The sequence below is a fragment of the Nilaparvata lugens genome, chromosome 2 (assembly GCF_014356525.2).
Source record: "Nilaparvata lugens isolate BPH chromosome 2, ASM1435652v1, whole genome shotgun sequence".
Taxonomy (NCBI): domain Eukaryota; kingdom Metazoa; phylum Arthropoda; class Insecta; order Hemiptera; family Delphacidae; genus Nilaparvata; species Nilaparvata lugens.
Window position 1 is genome coordinate 31145728 of NC_052505.1, and position 27734 is coordinate 31173461.

At 35.9% G+C, this 27734-nt stretch overlaps 2 protein-coding genes across 3 annotated transcripts; one reads left to right on the plus strand and one right to left on the minus strand.

Moving 5' to 3' along the window:
• Positions 1 to 1423: 1423 nt before the first annotated feature.
• On the minus strand, positions 1424 to 10444 carry LOC111047788. Of its 2 annotated transcripts, none has more exons than XM_022333629.2 (3): positions 10183 to 10444; positions 5565 to 5682; positions 1424 to 1581 (listed from the first exon to the last, which is right to left on the minus strand). In XM_022333629.2, the coding sequence occupies exons 1-3, from the start codon at positions 10293 to 10295 to the stop codon at positions 1513 to 1515; spliced, it is 300 nt and encodes a 99-aa protein (XP_022189321.1). In that variant the 5' UTR covers positions 10296 to 10444; the 3' UTR covers positions 1424 to 1512. The 2 variants fall into 2 exon arrangements, with proteins under 2 accessions (XP_022189321.1, XP_039276939.1); XM_039421005.1 differs by lacking the exon at positions 10183 to 10444 and adding an exon at positions 9898 to 10177 and having other exon boundaries at positions 1432 to 1581.
• Positions 10445 to 12235: 1791 nt separating this feature from the next.
• On the plus strand, positions 12236 to 27688 carry LOC111047787 (general transcription factor IIH subunit 4). The gene is made up of 10 exons (XM_022333628.2): positions 12236 to 12752; positions 17651 to 17755; positions 18969 to 19100; positions 19697 to 19882; positions 21286 to 21466; positions 22626 to 22709; positions 23309 to 23496; positions 26281 to 26458; positions 27066 to 27203; positions 27502 to 27688. The coding sequence occupies exons 1-10, from the start codon at positions 12604 to 12606 to the stop codon at positions 27571 to 27573; spliced, it is 1413 nt and encodes a 470-aa protein (XP_022189320.1). The 5' UTR covers positions 12236 to 12603; the 3' UTR covers positions 27574 to 27688.
• Positions 27689 to 27734: the final 46 nt, after the last annotated feature.

The following is a 27734-nucleotide window of genomic DNA, read 5'->3' on the forward strand; positions in this document are numbered from 1 at the left end:
TATGTGTGTGTGTGTGTATGAGTGTCTGTGTACACGATATTTCATCTCCCAATTGACTTGAAATTGGAACTTAAGGTCCTTACACTATAAGGATCCGACACGAACATTTTCGATCAAATGCAATTCAAGATGGCGGCGAAAATGTTGTCAAAAACAGTTTTTTTCGCGATTTTCTCAAAAACGGCTCCAACGATTTTGATCAAATTCATACCTAGAAAAGTCATTGATAAGCTCTATCAACTGCCACAAGTCTCATATCTGTAAAAATTTCAGGAGCACTGCACCATCTATGCAAAGTTTGGTTTTAGATTCTCATTTATCAGGCTTCAGATACAATTTAAACAAAAAAATTTGAGTGGAAAAGATTGAGCATAAAAATCGCTACAATTAATGTTCAGTAGCATTTTCACCTAAAATTGAAAATAAGCTCGTAATTCGAGAAAATAAGATTAGTCAATTGCAAACTGTTGATTCTATTAAATCATTCACTATGAAGAGATATGGGTTATAGATTTTGAGGTGTGCATCCAGCTAAAAGTTTGTTATGAGATGCATCAAATATTTGGCGGTACGAAGTTCGCCGGGCCAGCTAGTTCAGTAATATTATTATTATTGATTGAAGTAGGTGATCCAGTCATCAGGTAACGAATATTCTGACTAAAATTGAAAGAATAACTCAATTTCATTGGAATTTGAAATTTATAGTAATATAAAATTTTAGTAATCTAAAACGAATATTTTAACATTAACGTTTCTATCTTTTTTGTTTATAACCACAAACTGATCCATTAAAGTAATCTTGATCTGATCTATAGTGTCATTTTGTCAGAAAACCTTTACTGTAGTGAGATCCACGTTATAATGGTATTGCTATCCTTGTCTATCATTCAACAAAGCGGATACCGCTATCTCTTTCTCGCTTTGCTCTGTTGCCAGATCGTCTTCCAACAATATAGAATTAATAAGTAATTACCACAAAATATTTCATCTTAATTATCAAAATTCATTACGGAATTATTGAAAAATATCATTTCTTGCTTAATAAAATATAATTGATTATTTTTAACGAGAATGAACAGTTAATATTACATCATAAACCTGTATCAATTACCGTCTAGAAGGCATTGGCAAGACAACTGCAACGCACTGAACTCTATACTAACTCTATGAACTCTAGTATAGAGTTCACTGCTGCAACGTTGTCTCCTATCTTTCTCCACTGCCATTATAACGTGGAGGAGATGGCTCCTGGTTTTTATCGTTTCAAATGTCAGTCAGGGGTCTTCTCCTGGTGTGGGTATTATAGCACTTCGAAATTTAAAATGTCTATGAATTTTTCTACATTATCAGGAAATTTACACTTTTACATTCGAAGGAGACAAGGATTAGAGAGGGAAAAGTTGACTGAAGATAAACGATCATGTACTTAGCGAATTAAAATTTATTGATTACAATTAACATAATCATACAACAAACTATACAGCACTATTGCACATACATTATTATAGGTACTCATTTCTCAGGGGGAATGCCAAGCTCTTCATCGGTCCAGTCTTGAGGAAACAGGTTTGGGAACTCTCCCTGTCGACATAAAAACCCAACAATCTATTAATAAGTCATTATTTTTCAAATTACAAATGAAATTAAGGAGACAAATTAATTTCATTGGATGCTAAGGAGATATTTTGAAATACAAATTATGGGTCACAAATCTGGATGTGTTCCAGGTATGATCAGCAGACCTATTTACTGCAACCCCAAGGTGGATAGATAAAAGGTATAACGTTCGTCATTTGATAAGAGCTTTTATGGTCGGTTTTATTTTTGCGTGACGTCACACTTTCCCGGTTTCAATTTATTATACATCCTCTCTTATGGGAGATAAAAACTAAATCTCTTATAAATATTGAAATAACACATGAAATCATATTTCCTTCCAAGAGAAGCTGTCCATAGCAATTTTCTACATGAAAAATAGGATGAGTAAAATAATATTATAATTCATCATGTAATTTATGCCCTGTAATAGCGGCGAGAAAGAGTAGAACTGGAGGAACTACAGTAACTATATTATTACCCACAGTATGGCCATTGACTGTCACGCTTCTGATTGGTTAGATCGGTCACATGGTACAAATCCGCTATTAAGATTCCAAACAAACTTTCAAGTCCTATCTTATAGCATTAGACATTTGGAACTTATCACTTATTTTACCGATTGGAAACATATTATGAACTTAAGATGAGTTTGATATATCATTTTCGAAGAGAAATTGATTATACTTTAATATAGACAAAAAAGATAACTTAAAAAAACACTAATAAAGCTTAAAACATCAATTTTCCTTCCCTCGGACTCCTCTCGGACCACTTCTAGAGCTTTCGCGGACAACTTATTGGGAACCAGTGATCTATATAAATATGTAGAAAGATGAATTTCAATTTTGAGTATTTCCTTATCCCATTTATTGGAACCAACTTCAAATAATCCAATTTCAAAATATTTTTTGTGGCTCAATTGAATATAACATTTTATGAAATATTTAACCATGATTAAGTGCTGATTAAAGACGTCTTGACTTCTCTGATTGATTCTCTTCAGGACTGAGTACCCTACCCATAACATGTTGGTACAATAGCTATTGATATGATTTTCGAGTTGCATTACCACGAGCAGTGGTTAAGGTTAGAAATATCACTAAATATAAACAATAATGGTTATGTGTGCTATTTTTCAATTTTTTACATGTTTATTGAATTCATTAAGTAGTACTATGGCTAGAATAATTGGCTATTCCAGAGTTTATATTCGATGTTGTGCTTTACAATATTTTCGTCAGACTTATTGGCTGAATAAAACAAACTATTTAAATGTTATGGAATCTATTGTGATGAGAATTCCATCATGCTTCTAGAAATAGATTTGAGAACTTTATTATTTGTCAATGGAACAAAATTTATTACAATATCATGACACATTTCAAAAGTTTTATGGTTTTTTTTGGAAATTCAGCTTTCAGGTTACGTTACCTACCTTTCATTTTTACTCGCTATTATCTACGATTTACTATTTCAAGTTCCAAAACTATATTGGGAATATAGAAAAACATGAAAGAAATTATATCGAAGTTAATAATCACAAAAATATACTTTAATAAGTAAAAGCAAGCGATTTTACTTATAATCCCATATAAGCTCCATTGTAAAATTCAAATATTAGGAATCTTCATGGCCGCGGCGGGAGAAAAAAATTCCAATGGCCATACTGTGGGTAATATAGTTACTGTAGGCTATAGTAAGGTCCAGTTATAATGGCAGTGGAGCAAGATAGGAGAACAGTGTTGCCGATTCTCTTCCTTGCCACTACCTTTTATAGAGGATAGCTGATACTGGTTTATCTCATGTAATAATAATAATATTAATTTTTCATTCTTGTACAAGATAATCAAATATATTTTATTAATCAAGAAAATATATTTTTCAATGATTAAATAATAAATTTCAATAATTGAGATTAAATATTTTGTTAATTATATTTCTACATTGTTGAAAAATAATCTGGCAACGTTACGGAGCTAGAAAAATAGCGCTATCTGCTTGATAGACAAGAAGCAACACCAATGTTAATCAAATACAGTACTGCCATTATAACGTGTACCTCACTACAGCCAAATTAGACTTAACACTTCCTTCTCAATTAATAGTTTCTCCAGATCTACTCTATATCGATGCTGTAAGCTGCAACCTACCAATATGGGTAAAATAACGACTTATCGTTTTCAGACCAAGGGCCAAGCAACACAAAGCGTTTTTAGTCGAATCGGTAGGACAGGAATCTCTCCGATTGGCTGATAGAGTTGGGGTTCGGGAATCAGCTGATAATCATCCAATAGGAGAGCTCCTGCCCTACAGACTCGTGTGAAGACGCTTGAAAAAACTTCGTGTAACTTGGACCTTACCTAACATTACCTAAATAATATATTCATTGGCATTTGTAGGCCGAAACTCGGAATTGTCCTCTGATTGGCGGATAGTCAGCTTTTGGTGAGAATAAGCCAATAAAAAACAACTTCTGAGTCTCGGCCGGCAATCGGTAAGTGTGAATGGCGAATGTCAAAATTGGTAGACACCCAAAATGAACGGGAGACTGGTTGCACAATCACATTGTATATTAACCAATAAAGGAATGATAGAAATTATGGAAACAGCTTGATATTTCTTTTACATGAAAGTTTGACAGTAGTTTCCATTGAGAATCCTATTTGAATAAAAAAACTACTTTTCTGTCGCTTCAAAATAATTTTGGTCTGCCATTTTGAATTTAACTTGATTTATTTTTTCAATGAGAAGGTGATGGTCATGAGAAATGATCTCGACACAGAATTTCAAGAGAAAGTGAATGGCAAGAAAACCTCACATAGATATCTCAAACTGTTTCAAAGTTATTCCGATTATAAGATACTAATAAATAAAGAAAATGAAATAAATGAGTAGGCTAATAGTTCAGACAATGAATGCTCAAAAAAGGGTATAGAGGGAAAAGTTGGGAAGACAATTTTTGACCCCACAGTTCTGTTAAGGGTAGTAAGGAGGTAAACATATTGAAAGTCCCCACCCCTACCCCCTGTGCTAAGGGGGTGGGGTGGTTTAAAGGTACCATTTTTTGGTTTCTCGCATAAAACTCAAAAACTATGTATCTTAAGGACTCGACTGTCATATAACAAATTAAAGTTTACATAATTTCCTGCAATATTCATTCTACAACTTTTTTTTCATAATCTCCTCTAGTTTCTAGATTTTCTCGCCGGGTCCGGTTTTTCGCCCGGGTGTGTGTCCTTCTCCATGCCTTCCTGTGTATTTTTCACTTCGCCCGGCAAAAAAACCGGCCGGCAAAAAACCGTTCGTGTTTCCCCGGCCTTACGTGTAAAACTCTGTAGCGGAATTATGTACTTTCTATTTAAAAAAATTAAGTTGGATTCAAAATGACTGTTCAATTGGATTCAAGATGGCGGACCAGAATTTTGAAGCGACAGAAAAGTAGTTTTTTAATTATTCGAATAGGATCCTCAAAAACCCTACTGCCAAAATATCCTTGTAAATTAAATATTAAGCGGTTCCCATAATTTCCACTAACCCCATATACTACTTTCGGTTGTTACATAATTACAATTTTATCAATTTAAAGTAATAATTATTATATGTCTGTAATATCTGGCATTCTCATACACATAAAATGTATTTTAACCAATCATTTATTGTCATATTGCAGGAGCGGTAACAATTTGTGCATTTAACATTTTTGAAAGAATACTGGAAGTTGAAAAATACCCGTTGTAACACTTATTGACAGTTGAAAATACCATCCAATTTTAATTTGATTCGTCGATTGATTTTCAAGCAAGTCTAACCATTTGAGCAAAGAATGCTGATCCATTAGTCAAAGAAAAGTACAGTAGTCAAAAGACATGACTTTTAAAATATCAAAATTATGGAAGTGTCAAAACTAAAAAAAGTTCTAGTTTCCAATGCTCAATTTTGTTTGTTGCAATTTGCAAAGTACTTACGGTGATCATATCATAGTCGTGCCAAATATGCCACAGGAACCACCACCATGCTAAAGTGCAAACACCTTGTGCCATTTTTTCTGATTCTGGTTGCAGTTTTCCCATTCGATAGGCAAAACTGAAAAATAGAAGATTGATTGTAATGCACATTAAGTTTAATAGAAAAACAGAACATAAGGAAGACTGATTGGATCAGAAAGAGGAAGGGGGAGGAAGAAGACTATGGACAGGTTGCAGTGGGGAAGTTTGAGCGTCTAATGAAACTTTCGATGAACTAGTGTTTGTGAGATGAATGGTGTGTTTGTGAGTGATTCAGATGAACTAGTTCATCTCATGCTTTCTACAGCTCAAAGACAAAATGGTTTTTTGTATGAGGAAAAAATGGTGTGTATATTTTTGTCTCTAATGATAGGTATTCTGAATCATGTCCAAAGATAATCTGGTCTCATAATTCTGATTTCAGTCTTTCCTCGTCCACAAATGCATGTTGTAGAGAGTTTTTTGATATCTGCTAAGAAATCAAGGTATCACTCGTTTAGTCCTTGAAATCTGGCTCGAGGACGTTGGCGTTCAATGCTTGTAACTGGTATAGGAGAAAGAAAAGGTTTAAGATTATTCACAATTTACCGTAAATATACCAAAATTCCCCACCCCTACCCGCTGTGCTACGGAGATAGGGGGGTGGTTCAAAGGTACCAGTTACTCGCATATATCTGGAAAACTATGCATCTGAAATATATGTTGCATGATCGATAAAGTAATTCTAGGATTAACTATCCTGTACAAAATTAAAGCTTACAAGATTGCCAACAACGTTTATTCCTTTCAAACCTCGTGTGGCATTTTTGAAAAAACACGTTGTCCTCCATTTTTTTTTGTTATTTTTTGTCTAATAACTTTTTAACAATTCATGATTAAAATCTATACTGAATATATGAAGAGCATACCTATAGAGCATTACATTCTCTTAAATTTGATGTATAATTTCTTCATTTTATGCATTTCCCCACGACTGTTGCTGCAGTTGTATTGTTGAGTGTGAAATCTTCACATTTGCAACAATAGATCAATTGACAACGGAATTTGGAGGGAATGTTTTGAAATCAAACTTTTTGACTTTGCAGCTCTGTTTGGACCAGTTAGGAGGTAAACATACCAACAGACCCCACCCTTCCCCTTGTGCTAATGGGATGATGGTTGTTCAAGACTTTCTTTTTTTCATTAGAGGATTACAAGCTTATATCTTGTGAACAATGCGCTCCATTGAATGACTAAAGTGAAAAATGACATGAACTCATTTTTTCGAAACTTCTATTAATTAAAGTTTGGTAGAAAGACAGTATCGGGATATGCCTGTTGTCTTCTCCCAATGATATTATAATATTGTAGCCTAAAAATGATTTCTGAATTACAATGAAATAAAAATAAATAAATAATAATATGGTAGTCATATTTTTCATTTGATCTCTGTTTTATTTTAGGTTTTTGCTATTGGAAAATCTTTTTTGTTTTTTCTCTCTCAAAACGAGTTATCACTCTTTAGTTTTTTGCAGTGATATGAAATAGTATTTTCTTGTCATCAACTTGATTTTATATTGTGTAATTTTTAAATTTAATATTTTGAATCGGACTTTTTGCGATTCCCACCAGCTGTCAAAGACTTTCTTTTGCTGGTGGTGTCTGGAAAATTTTTAGTTTTTTAGTTCTGGGTAGGCTAGTTATTCTATTTTATTTTCTTCTGATAAGTGTTTGATTTATCACGTTGTTAAATTTTGGCAATTAGGGATTGAATTGAATAAAAAAATAATCATCATCATCCGAAAAAAAAGCTTTGTAAATTTTCCACTATTTTTGTGATATCTCATTAGTTTTCGCGACATATGCACTTGAAAGTGTGAGAATTTTAAAAATACAGGTTTTCAAACTATTTTTTTCAGTTTCAAGGATTATAACTTCCAAAAATTTATCAAAAAATAAATAGCCTACTTAACATAGGGTTGATGAGAATTAAATTATTTTGTATTTCATGTATTATTTCACTATTTCAGGCTTTTCTCCAATCGTTATAGCAGCTTTAGTGTCGAGAGAGGATTCTTCAATTCAGTCACAATAGATTTTTTTAAAATTTCTATTGCAATTTAGTCTAAAAAGACTAATGAGCAATTTTTTCCTAATATGATAATTGGTTAAATATTAATAAGATAGGTAGTTCTCACCAGTACTACTAATTCTAGCAACTGACTTGAAATTATTGACAAAATATAATAATAGTAATAAAATAAGTTATCATGTATTAAAGATACACATTCACACTATCAACACTGCTCTGCTTTTGACACTTTCACTCCACAGCACCACACAACTCGAAGGGTTTGGTCCGCTTCAATCTGCACAGCATATGTGTGTTGTCAAGTAGCTGAGCGATTTCTTCATTTTCATGCCGTTGGATCCTGTCTGCATGCTTGTGTGCAATCTCTGTTGCAACGAACTCCACCTCCAGGTCTCTGTGGATGTCGACGTTCCGGCTGAATCTTGGAGCATCGACGATGTTCCTGAAAACTTTGTTCTGGAATCGTTGAATTACATCAACATTGCTCTTGCTGACACAGTCCCAGAGTTGGATTCCTTACATCCATATGGGTTTCAGGATTTGCTTGTAGATGTGGATCTTGTTGTAGGTTGAAAGAGAAGAATTTCGGCCTATCAACCAGTAGATTTTTCTATAACTTATTCCCAGTTCTTCTCTCTTTTTCTTCACATGTGCTTTCCAACGCAACTTTGCATCCAGAGTCATGCCTAGGTATTTGGCCTCGTTAGCAAATGGAACAGGTTTAACATTGATGGCTAGGGGAATTTGCTCAAATTTTCTGTTTGTGAAGTTGACTTGGACAGACTTGGTATCATTTACATTGATTTTCCACAGTTTAGCCCAACTGGAGATTTCATCAGCAGCATCTTGAAGTTTCCTCATAGATTCCTGACTATTGTCGCCCAGAGTTAGTACAGGAGTATCATCAGCGAATGTTGCCACTGTATCATTTTCCAACTCAGGTAGATCGCTAGTATACAGTAGATAGAGAACTGGCCCAAGAACACTACCTTCAGGTACTCCTGCTCTAATTTCTTTCAGCTCTGAATAGGCGGCTTCCTGCTTGACTCTGAAATATCTTCCCACTGGAAATGACTCCAATATTTCAGTGTATTCAATTGGGAGCATAGACTTTCTTAATTTTGCTAATAGGCCTCTATGTCACACCTTATCAAATGCTTGGGCAACATCCAGGAATACTGCACTACAAATTTTCTTCTCTTCAAGAGCCATTTCAATTAAATTGGTAATTCTGTGGACTTGCTCTATGGTAGTGTGTTTCTCTCTGAATCCGATTTCAAAAGCAGTTTTTCAAATAGTTTTAAAATTACAAGTAGGAGAAAAATTGGCCTGTAAGATGAAACATCATGTGGTGTTTTTCCAGGCTTTAAAATCATTATGACTTCTGCAACTTTCCAGTAATCTGGGACATATCTAGGCATGAAGGATGTATTTATAAGGAACGTAAGCTTCAAGATAGCCTTCCTGGGAAGCTGTTTCAATACATCTCCAGTTATGAGATCAAACCTTGGTGCCTTACTGGTTTTGATGCTACTCTTGATCTTATTTTCAATAGATTATTAGACAAAGTAATTTAAAGGGAATGTCTGAAACCAAATTTTTGACACTGCAGTTCTATTCGAGGTAAAAATATCAAATTTTTCATCTCTAACCTCTTACCTTGAGGTGTGGTACTATTAAGTTCACACTTGATGTAAAATTGAAGAATTTACCCCCGGCACTAAAGCTGCTATAACAGTTGAAGGAAAAATGATATACTGAAATAACATATGGAATAGAAGATAATTTTCAATGATCTCCAACCATGTAAAATATATTTAAATTATTTTGTTTGATGAATTGTTGAAGAGTTATAAGCCTTGAAACTAAAAAAACTAGTTTTAAAATTGCTCAAATCACTGATATTAGTATGTCTGTTCTTCAATTCAAGAGAAAAATTCCAAGTTGTATTTATTTATCACTCAATTGCATCTAGCAGGCAGCTAGGCCTGTACTATCTAACAACCTAGATAGTACGGTCCTTTCATCAAAAAGAACAAAGGGAGTCAATCTAGTTGGCTGATAAGCTCGATCTGTATAAAGCTGGATTATAACATAAATCAGTGACAGTAAAAATATTGATTAGACTGTTCCTACTCAGCATGGCTAAGCGAGTATGAATAATCCTATTATAGGAATATGAATAATCCATTAAAACTTATAGGTAAAACTTGCACAATGTACCGGTCACTTTCACTGTCTGATATGTGCAGCTTGAAAGTTTGAAAAATATGAGTCAAAGTGAACAGACGACTTGAGGCTCTAACTTGGGTCATCGGTAAGAACTTTCTACGCTCGTTCAAAAATCATGAAATGCACCCTAAATTTGATTCAATTCGAAAAGGTAATTTTGAATGATGATAAAGTACACGTTTTGATTCCTATCTGTAGAACCTATATATGTAAATAATGATAACCTTTCAAAAGTCATAGGCTAAAGAGGTTAGAGTGTCTGATACATTAACTTACCCATGATCATCGTGTGATGACCTTATAGCAATTCTCGTAGTTGGACTTTTTGGAGATTGTAGAACACATTTAAATTGTTTTGCTAATTTCAAACATCGAAGTACTGAGGACATTTTGAAAAAACAGTATTTTAAAAACTCAAATTCTGTTTAACTCTTCAGAGATTTATGGTATGGATACAAAATAAGGATTCCGACTTAATAAAAGAATTAACAGCTGAGCTGCAGCTGATATTAGATGTAAGCCACGTATTGACGAGCGCATAGGTGCATGGGAGTCAAGTTAACACTGACGCCTCAGCGAGACAATGTGCGTGCGTCAGTACGCGTTCCAAACATACCTCAGCATTCAAGAAGCTATAGTGAGGTCCACGTTATAATGGCAGTGTATGATTGACAATACCGTTGCTGTCTTTTTCTATCATACATAAAAACATATAGCGCTATCTCTCTCTCGCTTTGCGATGTTGTCCGTTTGCCAGAATATTTTATTTCTACTTTTGACAGTGACTGTACAAAAGTAAACAAACAATTCTCAGCCGCCATTTTTTTCTTCATTCTATCAAAATACTTGAGTAAACAAGTCGAATAATTTATTTTAAATGTATTTTTGAAACAATTAAATAATTTTTAGACATTACCGTAGGAGAAACATAAATTAAAATACCTGAAATGACATTTTAAAAGTTGATAACTAACCATCCTAGACTTCATCCATGCTTCAGTTAGCCTACACATATAGGTTAGACCTACTCGTACCGGTATAAATAATATTGAAATGTTATTTTTTTCGAATTTCAGGACAGAAGCAGTAATTTGTTTATTTTTGACAATTGCAGTTCACTTGGTGTATTTTAATACTTTCTATTTCATGAGGTTGTGTTTGGGCATTGGGTGAGAAAGTCATGAATACGCTTTTAGAAGCATTTAAAGTAAGCAGATGTTCATCGAGCCATGATTGTGCTACTCTGAGACCATTTTCTGCGCTAAGGCCATTTTCTGTGCTACTCTGAGACCATTTTCTGCGCTAAGGCCTTAGCGCACGTCCTCCCAGAAATTGCCGGTGAAAGTGAGAGCGGTATCATCAGCAAAGGATACGATTGAGCAGTTTCCAATGTCAAATTTAAGAAAATCATTAATATTTGTTTATATATTATATTAATCAATATTGTTTATATATTAATCAATTTTTGATTCTGCATTGTTGAAAAACGACCTGGCAACAGAGCAAAGCAAGAAAGAGATAGCGCTATCTGCTTTGTTGAATTATAGACAAGGATAGCAATACCATCGCTAATCACTGCCATTTTAACATGGACCTCATTATATAGGATATTCTTGTTTATTATTCAACAAAGCAGATAGGGCTATCTCTTTCTCGCTTTGCTCTGTTGCTGTATCATCTATTACCAATGAATAATATACATAAATCAAATTATTGAATGTATGATGGATGATCAATTAACAAATCAAATATTTTGTCTCAATCATAAGAATCCATCAAGAAATGATTGAGAAATATAATTTCTTGCCTTATAAAATATAATTGACTATTTCAAACGAGAATGAACAGTTAATATGACATCAATAAACTTGTATCAGCTACCGTCTATAGAAATCATTGACAAGACAGATAATCGGCAACATTGTTCTATCCTTTTCCACTGCCATTATAACGTGGACCTCACTATAGAAAGGGATTTTCTTCCTCAGTGCTCCCACACATGCCTCTGTGAATAGCGTATTGACGGGCGAACGCACGCCCATAGCCGCATGCCTCATAAGAGGCAACGCTCGTACGTACGCCGCTAGAGGGATTTCGATATCAATCTATTTTAACATTGATATCTTCGAGTCGATACTATACTACCAATTTAATTGTCAATATACCAGTATTCCGATAGTATCGATCTCAGACCAGACCAGTCTAAGGTATCGACTATCTTATATCGTTACAATCTTAACAACTATTGATAGGTTTATATCGATGTATTGAATGATTAATCTGACTCAAAACCCAGAATACCAGATAAGCAATATTATTTGAAATAGATTGATATAATACATATATTTGATATTTGGTTAGCAGCAAGTCCAAAAGTTGATTATTTGTTTTCTGCTTATCGAATTGAGAGTTGACAATGTCTATCGGCTCTCCCATCGAACAGTCGATTTTCCCCCTAGTACGGTATAGTCGAATACTAGCTTTATCATCCTTGGTTGAATTAGTCAATGTCAACTCAATAAATCGACTGTCTGCAAGAAATTCTCGACCTCTTTCTTCGACTTTTAATTTTTCGGAAATTTATGTTTTGCTTTTGCTTGTTGCTGTATGGTTTTTGTTATGTTATGTAAAATGCATTACTTTGTTGTTTTTAATTGAAATATCGTGTTATCTCAATTTATAAAATAAATTATAACCATGGGTGAACATAGCAAATCAACTCCTCGGCTCAACTTGAAGTCAAAAACATTACAGTGTAAAAATCTTCACGATTACTTGAAAACTTTACCGACCGGTGTGCTTGATAGACTTTACAATCATCCAACCACTTGTCTGGCCGTTTTTAAGTAAGTATATTTGTTTTGGTGAACTTCTTGTTCTTCTTGTTTAAGTTTTATAAATTATGATAGTTTATAAACATCTATAATCTATCACATTTTAGATGAATTTGTTTAGTTAGGTACGCTATATTTTCACCAAATTGTAGCAACCTCCTCAGCAAAAATTTATGTGAGACACAATCAAAGGCCTTGGTCGGATCACTGTGCACAAATTCCAAAGAATTTCTGGTCTTAAAATCAGCCAAGACCCTTTCCACAAAAGACAATAGCCTACTGCTGTTGAAGTACCTTTTCTAAATCTATGCTGGATCACTACAAACAACCTTTTCAATTCAACACACTTACTTTTTACTTTTTTGTGTCCGAGCGATAAAGGCATTAAATGCCAGCGGCATTTCCCTACCACAGGTCATCAATGGTGCATTTTGTTGGGCTTAGGGCACACTCCAAGAGATGTCCAGTGTCCTGGAGCTCCCCACACTCGCAGTTCAGGTCGCCATTATCTATTTGATGATATCTAGCCCGATTCACTCTTGTTGGCGCAACTCCAGTTCTGAGTTGGTTCAACACCGCCCATGTTCGCCAGTCCAGGTCAAGTCCTGAGGGTATTAGTGCTTGTTTTGGGAACCATGGAGGTGGATCGGCAGATGTAGAGTCCATAAAGCCCTTCCTAGATTTTAGCTTTGAAGGTGGTGGTTGCTCCATTTGGTAAATTACATGACGTGCATCAAAAGTTTGAACCGCTCTATGTATTCAGTTTTAGTTCTGCGTACTCCAGGTCTTTCAATGCCTGCTGCTCTGTGCAACTTCTCAATGGGAGTAGGTTTCATACACCCTGTTATTAGGCGGCAGGTTTCATTAAGTGCTGTGTCGACCTTCTTGGTATGTGCTGACCTATTCCACACAGGACATGCGTATTCACCTGTTGAGTAGCATAGTGCTTTGGCTGTGCTTAATAATACAGTTGGCTTTGCACCCCATTTACTACTTCGAAGTTTCCAAATTGTTTCTTGTGCTCACTTTGAGCATTGTATTTTGACAATGAGCTTTATATGTAAGCGATCTATCCAAAACAACTCCAAGGTACTTTGGCATCTCTGAGTGTTCTAGCAGCTGGTTGTTCCATGTAACATTCAGACGTCTCTTTGCTTCCTAGATTTCAAATGGTAGGCGCATACTATTGTTTTAGCTGGATTTGGTTCTAGGGAGTTTGCTCTATAGTACTCTGTCAGACCTTGCAGGCCGTTTGTAAGTTTTTCTCAACTCCCGGAAAAGTTTGATCCCTAAACCTAGCTCCGTAGTGCAGGCTGGATGCTTGTCTGACTCGGACTAGGCGCTGAGACAGCAAATAATAGCAGCGTTGGTGGGAATGCGAGCGGCCGCAGTAACATCTTCCACCCAGCAATGGTCGGCGTAGTTCTGCCTAGCGGACAGACGAAAGATCAATCCAGTCGGTTATTTGATCCCTCCAGCCAGGCTCAGCCAAGCAGCCGAGACAAAAGAACAATGGAGTGACGGTCTTATTCGCGTCATCAGCAGTTTTCTTTCTCACGATTATTTTTATTTTTGTGTTGCCTATAAACTCCAGTCACCAGTAAAAAGTTTCCAGAAACTTGGTGTACTACCATATTAATGAATTTTCATGATGATTTTTAATTATTTAAAAACATTGTTGACATTCTGAGCGTTTTGGCTAAACTTGGGGTCGCTGAGAACGTATCTGCAATCAGAATTTCTCTATCACGAAAAAAACCCAGCTGTTGATCTTCCGGCAACCGTTAACAGTCATCCTGCAATGCGGCCTAAACACTTCCAAGCCAGACACCCATTTCAAATGACAACAACGCCAAGCTGTGAGATACAATCCTGCACTGCGGCGCTAGGTTAACAGCTAATGCAAGATCATCCGCATACAAGAAGTGGTCTACATCTGCAAAGATAGGTTGGTCATTGGTGTACAGATTGAAGAGAAGGGGTGACAGTACACCACCCTGGGAAAGTCCATTTCTTTGGTTCCTCCACCGGCTTTTTTCCCCTTCAAAGCTGACATAGAAGCGTCTGTTCTGCAGTAGTGATCCTACTATTTTTGCTAACTGGTGGTTTCCTGTTGTAGTCGCCAGAGATGGCTCTGAAAAGTGCCTTTTTTTGGGTTTGTGGGACATTTGCCTTTTGCTCGGTGGTTGAAGGATTGGCCGTCAGTAATTTACTGTCGTTACCAGGGTACGCCCGATTGCTCAAAACTTGTTTAGATTCGCTTTCGTTTGCTTTTTTTTGCTTTAATCTCATGGATCGCAATCTTCGTGGAGGCTCCTTTCTTGTACTCCAATTCAAATAGACCACACATGAAAATAAATGTAAAGAAACAGTAAATCAAAAATGCACCTTCCTAATAAAGATACAAAAAACAGGCTTTATAGATAGTGTGACGTGTTGAATAGAATGAAAGGAAAAATAGATAGCCAACAATGGTTTCCCATGTAATAGGCTGGTAGAGGGTAAAGAGAAGGGTGAAGGAATGAGGGTAAGGATGAAAGGTGAAGAGGAGTGAAAAATGGAATGATGGGGGAGAAAGAGAGGAAAAAATAGAAAGAGAAAAAATGAATAAACAAGCAAAATTGGTAAGCAAGTCCAATTCTAACAAAAAATATAGCTAAAGAAATGTTGAAGAAATCATCGTCGATGTAGAATTCTTCTCTAAATGATTCACCAGCTGCTCCTTCTCAACTGACTCCATCATTTATTCAAACATGGGGCAATGGACACCGGCCTGTAATTTTTTAAAAGATTAGGATCTCCTTTCTTATATATTGGCACAGTTCTCGAGTTTTTCCGCTCATCGGGGAAAACACCTTCCCAAAGACAGCCATTGATTTGCCAAAGGAACTGCCGCAATGTCCACCTTAACTTCGAGGAAACTCCATACACATCTCGACTCTGAGAAATCCTGTAGCTCTCAACTATTCTCTCCACATGTACATGGCTTATCATCCTCCATGACACAATACCTGGAGCCTCACGTTCAACAAATTGTGTAGGCTCCGTGTTATTTTCATTCAAAATTTGAATTTGAGACCTAGATGATGATTTAGTCTCTATGAATATGACATTACAATTTCTCCGAGCTAGATCCATTTGCTTTCTATAGAACCGATTAAATTTTCCACATAGTCTTTGAAAATCATCATTATGCCTTTATCTAGGACAATATCAGTACACCAGTCTCGACCTGATTAGCCTGATCTGGACCCATTCTTCATGAGATTCGACCTGCTATATTATTTCAATGGGAAAGCGCCTTAATAAACACCTTGACAAATATTCAGGAATGTGGAAAAAGTTTCCTCTGGCTTCAGCAGTGCTGCAAGCTGCATGCAGGACAAAGCCATCCCAGTCTATCCTTAGTAAGGCTTCCTTCTGGCATGCAATATTGTCAACATTTATTTTTCTATGTTTAAACACATAATTTATATGCCTGTGTCTTGATCACTTTATGATCCGGCACACTACACCATAGTGATCAGCAATCAATGGGCCCACAACATCCGACATACAGAGTGTTTCAGAAGTAGTGTCGAACATTTGAGGGTATTGTTCCTGGATGATAGGAGACTACAAATGTCGTATTTGAAGTGTCCAAAACTCAGCGGTTATCCTTATAGCTGCCATTTTGTTTTTTCACTTAGGAATTTTTATCTCAACAACAAAATGTTGTATTGATCTCAAATTGTGCATGAATATTTATGCTATAAAGACTAGACTTAAAAAAATAAAATGAACAATTTTCGATGTAAATTTTCAAAATGGCGGCAATTTTAAATTTTTGATTGCAAATTTCACGAAACTTTACAAAAAAATGTACAAGAGACAATCAAGTTAGCAAATTTTATCCTTATTTATTTAGACTGGTCAAAGAATAACAAAGAAATTAATTTTTTTCGTACTGCATGCATGACCACTTGTCACCATTTGAACATCAACATCAATATTAAATTTTCAATTCCAATTGTATTTAAGATGAAGCTTTGAAACTCGGTATGGCTCCATAATGGTCATCCAGCTGATTTTACTATGTTTTTCAGATAATCTTGTTTGTTCATAGTCATGCATGCAGTACGAAAAGAATGGATTTTTCTGTTATTCTTTGACCAATCTTGATAAATAAGATATCCTTGAAATATTGATAAAATTTGCTAACTTGTTTGTCTCTTGTACATTTTTTGTAAAGTGAACGGTATTCGTGAAATTTGCAATCAAAAATTTAAAATGGCCGCCATTTTGAAAATTCAAATCTAGAATTTCTTATTTTATTTTTTAAAGTTGAGTCTTTATAGCATAAATATTCATGCCAAATTTCAGATCAATACAACATTTCGTTCTTGAGATAAAAATTCCCAAGTAAAAAAACAAAATGGCAGTTATAAGGATAACCGCTGAGTTTCGTACACTTCAAATACGACATTTGCAGTCTCCTATCATCCAGGAACAATACTCTAGCATATTCGACACTACTTCTGAAACATCCTGTATAGTCACATGTATTCAAGTTAGTGATTGCTGTATCCAGACACGCCTTAACCCTAGTAGGCAGCCTCTTTCCAATGAAAATTTCCAAACCCTGCTGCAAATTTGTGGAAGACTGGAGAGCTAGGAGAGCTGGCATCCAAATAATTCGCCACATATGAACATTATTTTGTCATTATTTGTACGAGTCGAAAATTTCAAACAGAGATCCAACGTCTCAAAGAATTCTTCCATGTTGCCATGAGGTGAGCTTTACCTGAATAGTTAAGCTCAGCTGAAGTGTCTTCAACTAAGGTGAATAGTTGTGCTTTTCTTGTCAAGGTTGAGTTTTTTCAGCTTTATTGTATAATAGCCTAATCATTTATTTTGCATTTTGTTTTCAGAGAACTACCAGATATTGCCAAACATTATGTTATTAGAATGTTGTTTGTAGAGCAGCCGGTACCTCAAGCAGTTATAGCTTCTTGGGTTTCTCAGCTACATGCTCAGTAAGTATTTTTTCAATAAATTGTATATTATCCTCATATACGACTTTATGTAGACCTAAATATACTATTCTTACCCATAGATGAATGTATTATTGGTTACATTAATTTATGGATAGTTACATAATTCATGCTTTAATTTAGAGATAAAGTTTTCTCCGGGTACTTGAGTAAAAGTAAATTCCGCTTGGTCAGCTGCTTCTCCTGTTGATGATAAACGACTTGCACCTGGTATGGATGGTTCTAACTTACTTTTTTCTGATGACACCACCATCATTGGTCAGGGCAGACGCCCCTTTGATGCCAAATTCAAAGCTCAGGAACTCTTTTGTAGGCCAAGAAGTGGCCTAGTTTTCCAATAATAAGCTGACGTTGAATGAGACAAAGGCTTAGGAGATAGAGTGTACTCTCAGCAGAACAGAGTTTTTCGCTGCCGAGTCTGTGACTTTACTTTGTTTTGGTATTGATAGCAAATTATCATGGGTGTCTCATATCACCAAGGTTGGCAAGAGCCTCGAGCATTGTTCATATACATCATCTAAGATGAGGGGACTACTTAGTGTTGAACGCCTGCTGTTGCTGTATCATGCAGTATTTTCCAGCCACATTCAGTATGGCATCTTGATATGCGGGCATTCGGCGCATGTGTAAAACATACTCCAGTTCCAGAAAAAGGCACTCCATGTAATGACGTTTAGTGAGTACTATGCATACTATCAGCCCATAACTTTTATTCAAGCAAGCTTGACTAATGTAATCTCCCTCTTACGGGGAGGTCCCACCCAGCCTGAATGTCAATGGGAGTAATATATAAGCCGGGAACGATAGTTTAACGTACTCATCCAAATTACTCCATTAGTGATCAACCCCCTAATTCGGTCTAGCCTACTACATTCACTTGTTTAGCAGATCTTCAATTTTTTATAATAAATACGATGTTCTAGAAGAAGTTTTATGATAGACAATAAAGTGATGAAAAATACGCTTTATAACTTAATAAAATAAAATAGTTTTATCTACATCCTAAGTGAACTTGAGCTCAACTTAAACTAGCGCCTGCTTGTATGTATTTAATTCTAACATTTACACTTACAGTTTGAATTGAGGTATAGTATGAGCATACTTCCCTATGACTTTCAAACATTAATGCTAGGTAAACCGTGAACTAAAACATTTTATTCTTGATTTCTAATGTTTTAAAAATGATATTTTACAGAGAACATAAAGAAGTAGCGAGCACATTGAGCGAATTGAGGGTGTGGCAGGAAGCAAGTATTCAAGGTGGTTTGCCCGGATGGATCCTGAATCCAACTTTCAAAAAGAACGCAAAAATTGCACTGCTTGGCGGGTGAGTCAATTTCAAATGTAATTTTGTGAAGTTGCTGTTAACAAAGAGTTTAGAGGCTAACAAGTGTCGTATGAAAGTGTTCACACATTGGCATTGGCAGACAGGCCGACACTAATCTAACAGTGTGTGAACACAATCATAGAAATCAATGGTTTGTGTTTTCAATAGTGTAATGTTTATGACCCAAAGAATGAATAATCAATCCTGTATAATTGAAGAGGTGGATTCCAATGCGTACTAAGTCAAAAAATGTAACTTTTCAATAATACAAAAATTTGACTGCAAACTGTAAATTATTATTTCTTTTACTCAAGTTGATTCCATTATTGTCAATCGTTTTTGTATCAATTTTCTCTGCACCATTTCTTTATGACATTTTAAGTGAATTTATCTGTAGATTTTTTTCCAAACCGAACTAAGTCACCTGACTTAGTGCACTTTTGAAAAATATCATTATGATTTGAGTTGTAATTATTATAACTCTAGAAACTGTAAATTTAGCTATTTATCCAATTTTCCATATGTCATTTCACAAGTTATTTATTCATGTATTCACTTATGATGCAATTGTCAAGTATTAACGTTGATTGATCTAGTGGGAAAGCGTGGACAATGTCTGCTGCGCTGGAGGCGGACGCTAAGCCGCGTGACGTGAGCTACCTGGACAAGTACGCGATGGAGCGGTGGGAGTGTGTGCTGCATTACATGGTCGGCTCACAACAGCAGGAGGGCATTTCCGCCGATGCCGTCCGCATTCTCCTACATGCCGGCCTCATGAAGAGGTAGGTTATCATCCCATCACACTGTCATAATGTTGATATATTTGTGACTGACTAACATCAAAAATATTAGGGCACCATTACACAAACATACAGAGTGAGTCATATGTATGGAAACCCTTCAATAAGTTGGAGAATGTTGTAGATATAATACTGTAACTTTTAGGATAGTTACTTTTCGAGCATCTTTTGAAACGAAATGTAAATAGTAGTAAACAGATTACTAAGTAAATAACCTGTTTATTCAATGTGTCTCATGATTCATTGGAAAAAGTTTTGTTTTAAGTTTCGTTACTTTACCAATAATTTCTTTAAAAAAACTCTTCAAAACTTCAATCAGCCGCCATTTTGGATACAAGCATAACATTTTTATTGATGTAATCTTTCTTGCTTTAGAAAGGCCTTGAAAATTATGTACTACACAATGGGTGTTTACATTTAAAATATTCGAGTTACAACCCCTAAGTCTTTCCCTTATGAGGGATTGAAATTCTGTTGTACGTCAAAAGGTAGAGTATTCGACCAATAACTTATCCTGAAAGTTACAGTATTATATCTACAACAGTCACCAACTTACTAAAGGGTTCCCATAAATATGACTCACTCTGTATTTATGATTGATTGATTTGCTGTCTCCATTTGAAACCCAGGAGGGCGAAGTTAGGGCCCTCTGTTACACTTAACCCTGCTTATCACTCAACTTAGCCCTTGACCCTTAACTTAATCAGATACAGTATTCAGATCGTAGATAATTGATTGTTTATGATCATCAAATATTTTATTTTACCAAGTCTGTACAGAATGAAATATTTAATAAAAGTTGTTAAAATATCTATGATTTGATACATGAAAATACATTTCTGATGTACGATATCTTCTAGGGATACTCAATATTTTTTGATGAATCAACTAGTAGCCCTACCTTACATTTTCATAGACCCGACATGTTTAGGCTATAATGCCGCTATCGAGTGTGAAATGAAATGATTCGGAAAATATTTTAATGTCATTGCCACTTTCTCTGTATCCTTTATCAATTATTACTGAAAATATTGAATTTTTCTCTATTATTCAGCATAGGCCTAATGAAAATCAATGCAATTATAATTTCAGAAGCTCATAATCTAGATACAAAATAGTTCTTTCATATTCATCTCATCATGTTAGTAGTTGGAAGTTGGAGGCATTCTGACCATTCTTAGTGATCCATGGTCTAAGAATATTCAGTGCTGCAAAATATCATTGCATATATATCTGTATTCTTCAGTCTACCTAAACCCCAAAGTATTATAGTTTTTGAGGGGCTCATAATTTCAATTAGCAATAGTTGTATGATTTCATAATTGTGGTTGTTATAATAAAAATCCATTTTCCAATAGGTAATTATTGCTTGTTGTATTTGTCAGAGATGAAGAAGATGGCAGTCCTGTGATAACCCGTGAAGGCTTTCAGTTCCTGCTACTGGACACACCGGCGCAAGTATGGTATTTCATCCTGCAATACCTGGACACGGTCGAGTCGAGAGGCCTCAACCTGGTCGAGTGTCTCACGTTCCTTTTCCAGCTCAGCTTTAGTACTCTCGGCAAGGTCAGCTATTTACGACGAAATATTCATAAATTCAAATAGTAACTGCAATAGAACCTCGATAGTCCATCATTTATGGGACCGGCGAGTGACTGGATCAGCAAAATGATGTTTACTTTGAGTTAACTCTACCTCAGTTTAACGTTTTACTTTAAGTTTAAGCCACGTCCTGGTCCAATTTAGTCTAAACGTTGGCAGTGCTTACTGCCCTTGGAAAGCAATGTGCAAAACATTGCGCATTCCTTGTTATTTTAATTAAGTTAAGTTTTGATAATGATGATTTGAATACTTTGTGATAGAAGAATGAATGAAAACCCAAAAGGAAAAATCTATGAAACAGTCATGGTTGACATACGGAGCGGAGACCTGAACAGTTAAAAAAGCCCATGAACTCAGACTGGAGGTCAAATGAAGATGCTGAGGTGGAGCTGCGGCGTAACTAGAAGGGATAGAATCTGAAATTAAATAATAAGAAACAGAATGAAGGTTACAGAAATATCAAAGAAAATATAATAAAAATTACTGCAGTGGTACGGACATGTGGAGAGAAGGGAGGACGATTATATGGGGAAAAAGATCGACCACTTAGATGTAAAAGGCACTAGGAGGAGGGGAAGACCTTGGAAGAAATGGGAAAATTGTATCGCTCAATATCTTGCAGAGAAGGGACCAACACCAAACGAGGCCCATGACCGAGACTCCTGGAAGCGACTGACTCGAAACCCCACTCCTGACTGACCCCACCTGAGTGGGAAAAGGCTGAGAAGGAGAGGAGAAAAAAAAGAAAACTGATAATGGTATGCTGTGTAAAGTTTAAGCAATGGTTAATCCGAAGATCTGCCTCAGGCCCTTCGACCTTGAGGAAAATCTCAAATTGTGAATTGAAAAATCTTCACAGATTTCACATGAACGTCGAGATTTTTCTTGAGGCTGGCCTTTTAATTGCAAGTTGAATGAAATAATAATATTTCTTGTATATTTCTTTGTACTTCCACAACTGTACCGCCACAGCTAGAAAATGTGCAGTAGGTCAAGTTTTACATTTATAAGAAGCGTATCCCTTTTGAAAGCTTCCTAGTGACTGGAAAAATATGGTTGTAACTTGATGTGTAGCATTGTTTCTCTTTTTAAAATGTAGAATTAAATCTATTTTCTTTTCTAGGATTATAGCACAGATGGAATGAGCGAAGGTCTACTGATGTTTCTGCAGCATTTGCGAGAATTTGGACTGGTTTACCAAAGAAAAGTGAGTTGAATTCTAATACATTCCATTACAAACTATTCATCATTATATATTCAGTACATTTTATAACTTCATCAATTTCAAATTTGCGAGATGAATAGTTTGGATGAAACCTATGTGTAAATTGGGTCTAATGGTGACTACCATCATCGACTATCATTCCTTTTGAATTGACATTTTTTCTTTCATATTGATATGCAGGCCTACATGAACTTAAATTAAATATGTCCATACTTAAATTATGTTCTTACTCCATAAGAACCACGACTAATTCAATAAGTACGATTGTGAACCTTTCCACTATTTATTTATTGATTTGTAAATTACATAATTAAAAAGATGTTGAGAGATGAAAACGGGTGAACCCTTCAATATTCTCTTAATATTTTGTATAATCCTGATGTTAAGAACAACTTACCAAAACATGGCTCCAACCCAGTAGGATCAAGTTAGACCTAAACAGTTTTTTTTTGTAATCTAGTTGAATAAATTAATGTAGTCCAATATTTTGTTCAATATTACTCACAAAATACTCGAGTATGGTAACACATTTGTCATCTTCTGGTCGGCTTAGTGATAATTTGTTGTGTTTTTGTGTTAAGAGGAAAGCAGGCAGATTTTACCCGACACAGCTGGCTCTCAATATGGCGTCGGGCGATAACAGGTCTGCGAGTCACGGCTCGGCCAGGGAGGGATACATTGTTGTCGAAACCAACTACCGCGTCTACGCCTACACCGACTCCAACCTGCAGGTCGCACTGCTTGGCCTCTTCTGCGAGATGATGTACAGGTCATTCATGATTTTCTACTTCTTATTACGGACTATATTAGGGCAGTATTGAGAGACGAATTTTGAACCGTTCTCAGGATCACAGTAGAGCTGCAATCGTAGAGCATATAAGGCAGCAAAGAATGTATCTGAAGGTAGCATAGTAGGTGGTTGAGAGTGTTTGAATATGCATCTAAAAACCCTCTGTGTTAGAGTGTGTGGGAGTTTATGCATGTATCTAATTGTTCTCGCCTCCTTCCACCCTACCCTCGCTACTCCCCCGTTTAATACGTGCATTATTCTCAGCACTCTCAGCTGCATTCTCTGATACCTTCGCCGGGTTTGACTCTTAGTCAGGTTTCCTTCTATAAACAAGCTTGAAATGAAATTTGTTCACAAACTGAAACTATGTTTAGTCAAGCATACATGTAACCTGACTTGAGATATTGTGACATTTTTCATATAATGTGTATTATTGTGAATTTTTAAATAACATACAAATGGTTGGGCTAATCTCAGTTGACTGATGAGGCGTATTTTCCATATATTTCTTCTAAAGCTCAAGTACAGCTCTCCTGTGCCTAGACTGCTTATTTGCTGGAAAAGCCTATTGTAGCGTGAGTTCACTTCCCGGTTGATGTCTATAAGGACTTTGTTTTTCTTATATTCTTCCAATATTCGAATTACATCTGTCCTGGTTTCCATTCTATGTAGCTCATTCTCAAGTCCAGCACTACGAAGTTTTTGGTTTAGTTGAGATATCCAATTATATTTCACTTTGTTTGCGAGCATCAGATCCAACTCCTGGAGTCTCTCAAGGCATATTCTTGGCAGCCTCCCGGTCTCCATTCTCTTTACTTTCAGATACCACATCAGCAGCATTTTTTTCAGGACTATACACTCACTGTGGTTCAATCCTAACTCAACGCGTATATAGTGCATTGGGGTATTCTTTCTCCAAAAGTAGAGTGATTTGAAGAAATGCTTATCGGCTGATTCAATCCTGTCACAGTAAGATGGTGCCCAGACTTCAGCTGCGTACAAAAGGGTAGATGCCACAATAGACTGGTGAAGTCGTACAATTGTCTCCAATTGGCTTACTCTTGTAGCGATACATATATCTTTTAGTTTATTTGCTGCCATCCGCGCCTTCTTACTAGCCTCGTCCATATTTGAAGAGAAGAGTCCAGATGAAGAAAAAACCGTTCCCAGGTAGCAATATCTACTTGTAGTTTCAATTTGCTGATCCTGAAAAGTGATCTGTTGTCTGTTACCTCAACCACCTCTTCTTACTGGTATCACTTTTTTTTAGAACATTCACCTACAGATTATTCAACGTAGAGTATCCCATCAAAATATCTGATGCTCTTCTAATACCCCTCCATGTCATATCTAGAACTACAAGATCATCTGCATATAGCAGCGCCACAAGATCTCTGTCTCCCCTCAAAATAACTCCTTTACATCCTCGATTTTCAAAAAAGGATACAATGTCGCTTATGAACATTGAAAAGAGTAGAGGACTCATTGAATCACCCTGCAAGACGCATTTGGTGACATTGATTCTCGATTCCGAGCCAGTGTTCAATTGTACAACTGCAATATCATATATGGACTTGATAGTCTTAATCATTTTTGTGGATATGCCAAGACTAGAGAGCTTAGGCCATAATATTGAATAATCCAAACTATAAAATCTCGTTTGTAATCCACGAACATGGTGAAAACTGTCCTTTTTTGGAGTCGAGTAGCTATGTTTGCAGGCTTGTGCGTGGGTAATGAGACGGATCATGAGAGATGTTGTCAGAGAGAGAGAGTAGGTTCCAAACCACGGGAAAGCGAAGTTAAAACTCTAAATATATTTTCAGAATAATTTATATTTTATATTCAGAATAAAAAAAATGTAGAAGTATTTTTTCAACTGATTCCTTTGTATTTTTGAGCGCTAAATGCAAATTTGAACTTTGCAACATTAAATTAGGCCTACGCCACAAAATATTCGCTTAAGCCAATTTTATTCTCTACTAGCCGTCAGGCTCGCTTCGCTCGCCATATCCGTCTAGACGTCTGGACCCCCGACTGGATCGTCCAAGAATGAGATCAGCAGGCTCGCTTCGCTCGCCTGCATTTTTCATTTGAGAATTTTTATCATATGTTAGGACAATCCAGTCGGGGGTCCAGACTAAACGTCTGGCTAAACGGATATGGCGAGCGAAGCGAGCCTGACGGCTAGTAATATAATATTCCCAGGATTGAAGTAGCAGTGCCCAATCAATTTTTCCGCGATAAATGCATTTAAATCTTCAACTTGGTACCAACCTAACAAAGTCAGCTCAACTTAATGCCAACCTGGCAAAATTATTAATTTAGTTGCCAGTTAACAACTGTTAATAGTCAACTGTTAGATTATAGTTCTATAGTAACATATGATATGGAAATTTCAATTATAATTAAGAGATTGGGAGAAGAAGAATATACATGCTAAAAGACGAACTTTAAACCCTTAAAAACAACCCTTAGAGTTAAAATATTGCCAAAAGATTTCTTAGTGCGCCTCTAAAGGGCCAACTGAATATACCTACCAATTTTGAACGTTTTTGGTCCGGTAGATTTTTAGTTCTGCGAGTGAGTGAGTGAGTGAGTGAGTGAGTCAGTCAGTCAGTCAGTGAGTGCCATTTCGCTTTTATATATATAGATGGGTGTTTGCACATACCATAAGTGATATTCAAATCATGATTAAAGTATTAAGAATAATTTTTCCACAGTTTATGGACTGATCAGACTAAACGTAATTTTCTTTTGTAGGTTTCCGAACCTAGCAGTGGGCATCCTAACCAGGGACTCAGTGCGCATGGCACTTCGCAGCGGAGTGACAGCTGCGCAGATGGTGGGCTTTTTGCGTCTGCACGCGCATCCACGCATGGTGCAGGCCGGACCCCCCACTCTTCCGCCAACCATCGTCGATCAGATACAGCTGTGGCAGGTATGCTTCGAAAGTATAGGTTTCATATTATATTGTGTGATCTTAAAGTAGTTATGGATAATTCAAAATGAGTCACACTAATGTTTCAACCTAGTTCGACTTCTATTTGTTTTGTATAAAATAATGAACGCCTTGATCATGTCAATTTAATTCCATTTATCTCAGTCAAGAACAAAATACATACATGTCTTTTGAAATCTTTCCAGCACACCACACCGTTTAGTAAATTGTATTTTCTATTGTTTTTTAATAGTTTTTTATTTTAATTATATTTCATTTGTTTTGTATGTTTAGATTATTAATATTGATAGTCAATAGTTCAAACCTCATAATTCACAGTATCCTAAATATTATAATTTTTAATCTTTAACACTTGCTTGGCAATTGATTAAAATTATGTTAAACGTTGAATAATCTCGTCGCACTGTGAAAAATAATAAAACTCATGCATTATGTTTTGATTTGATAAATAATAATTGGATGTTGAAATGGTGGAATTAATACATTATCTTAATATGCATTTAATTGGACAATAAATGTATGTTATTCACAATGGCTAAATGATATTTTGTTAATTTCTCATGGTTGTGATTATGTTAATTTGTAGAACGAACGTGACCGGTTCCTATTCACCGAGGGAGTTCTCTACAGCCAGTTCTTGTCACAGGCTGACTTCGAAGTGCTCAGGGACTATGCTCAGGACATAGGCGTGCTCACCTGGCAGAATGATAGGCGCCGAACTATGGTCAGTCCAACTTTCAAACGTTTCTTATCAGGTTTTCAATAGAGATTAATCTAGTAGGTGGAAGGCACATACGTCTATACTTACATTAAGTCAGCTAATAAGATGTAAGAAACAATTTGATATGTTTCTCTTGTCAGATTTCGTAAATTCTAACATCACGAGTATCTAAAGCATTCCTGTTTGCAGACAAGAAGTTTCTCAAGCAGACAGTATTGTGTATTTAACAAAAAATAATTTTTACCAATTTGTTAGCTGTAAATTTTGATGTCTGTATTTAATTGTTTGGATTATGTTTCAGGTTGTAACCAAACAAGGGCATGATGAAGTGAAAAAGTTTTGGAAAAAACATTCAAAAGGCAACGGTTCTTGATTTACAGGAGAGCAACTGTGATTATTCGAATTTCAACCAGGCTAGTTTAGTTATAAGTGTGTTTGTATATATTTTGTACCAAACAATGTACCAATTAAACTAATTGTACTATATAGTATTTTGATTTTATTTGCAACTTGATTCAGTTCAACTAGTAGTAT

Bases quoted from the DNA above. Each gene is read 5' to 3' on its own strand.
- LOC111047788 (XM_022333629.2), bottom strand. From the start codon at position 10,295: ATGTCCTCAGTACTTCGATGTTTGAAATTAGCAAAACAATTTAAATGT. The intron at 5,683-10,182 runs GTAAGTTAATGT...TCTATTTTTCAG, and splicing joins TCATCACACGATGATCATGG to TTTTGCCTATCGAATGGGAA. The intron at 1,582-5,564 runs GTAAGTACTTTG...TTATGTCGACAG, and splicing joins ACGACTATGATATGATCACC to GGAGAGTTCCCAAACCTGTT.
- LOC111047787 (XM_022333628.2), top strand. From the start codon at position 12,604: ATGGGTGAACATAGCAAATCAACTCCTCGGCTCAACTTGAAGTCAAAA. The intron at 19,883-21,285 runs GTAGGTTATCAT...TGTATTTGTCAG, and splicing joins CATGCCGGCCTCATGAAGAG to AGATGAAGAAGATGGCAGTC. The intron at 22,710-23,308 runs GTGAGTTGAATT...TTTTGTGTTAAG, and splicing joins GACTGGTTTACCAAAGAAAA to AGGAAAGCAGGCAGATTTTA.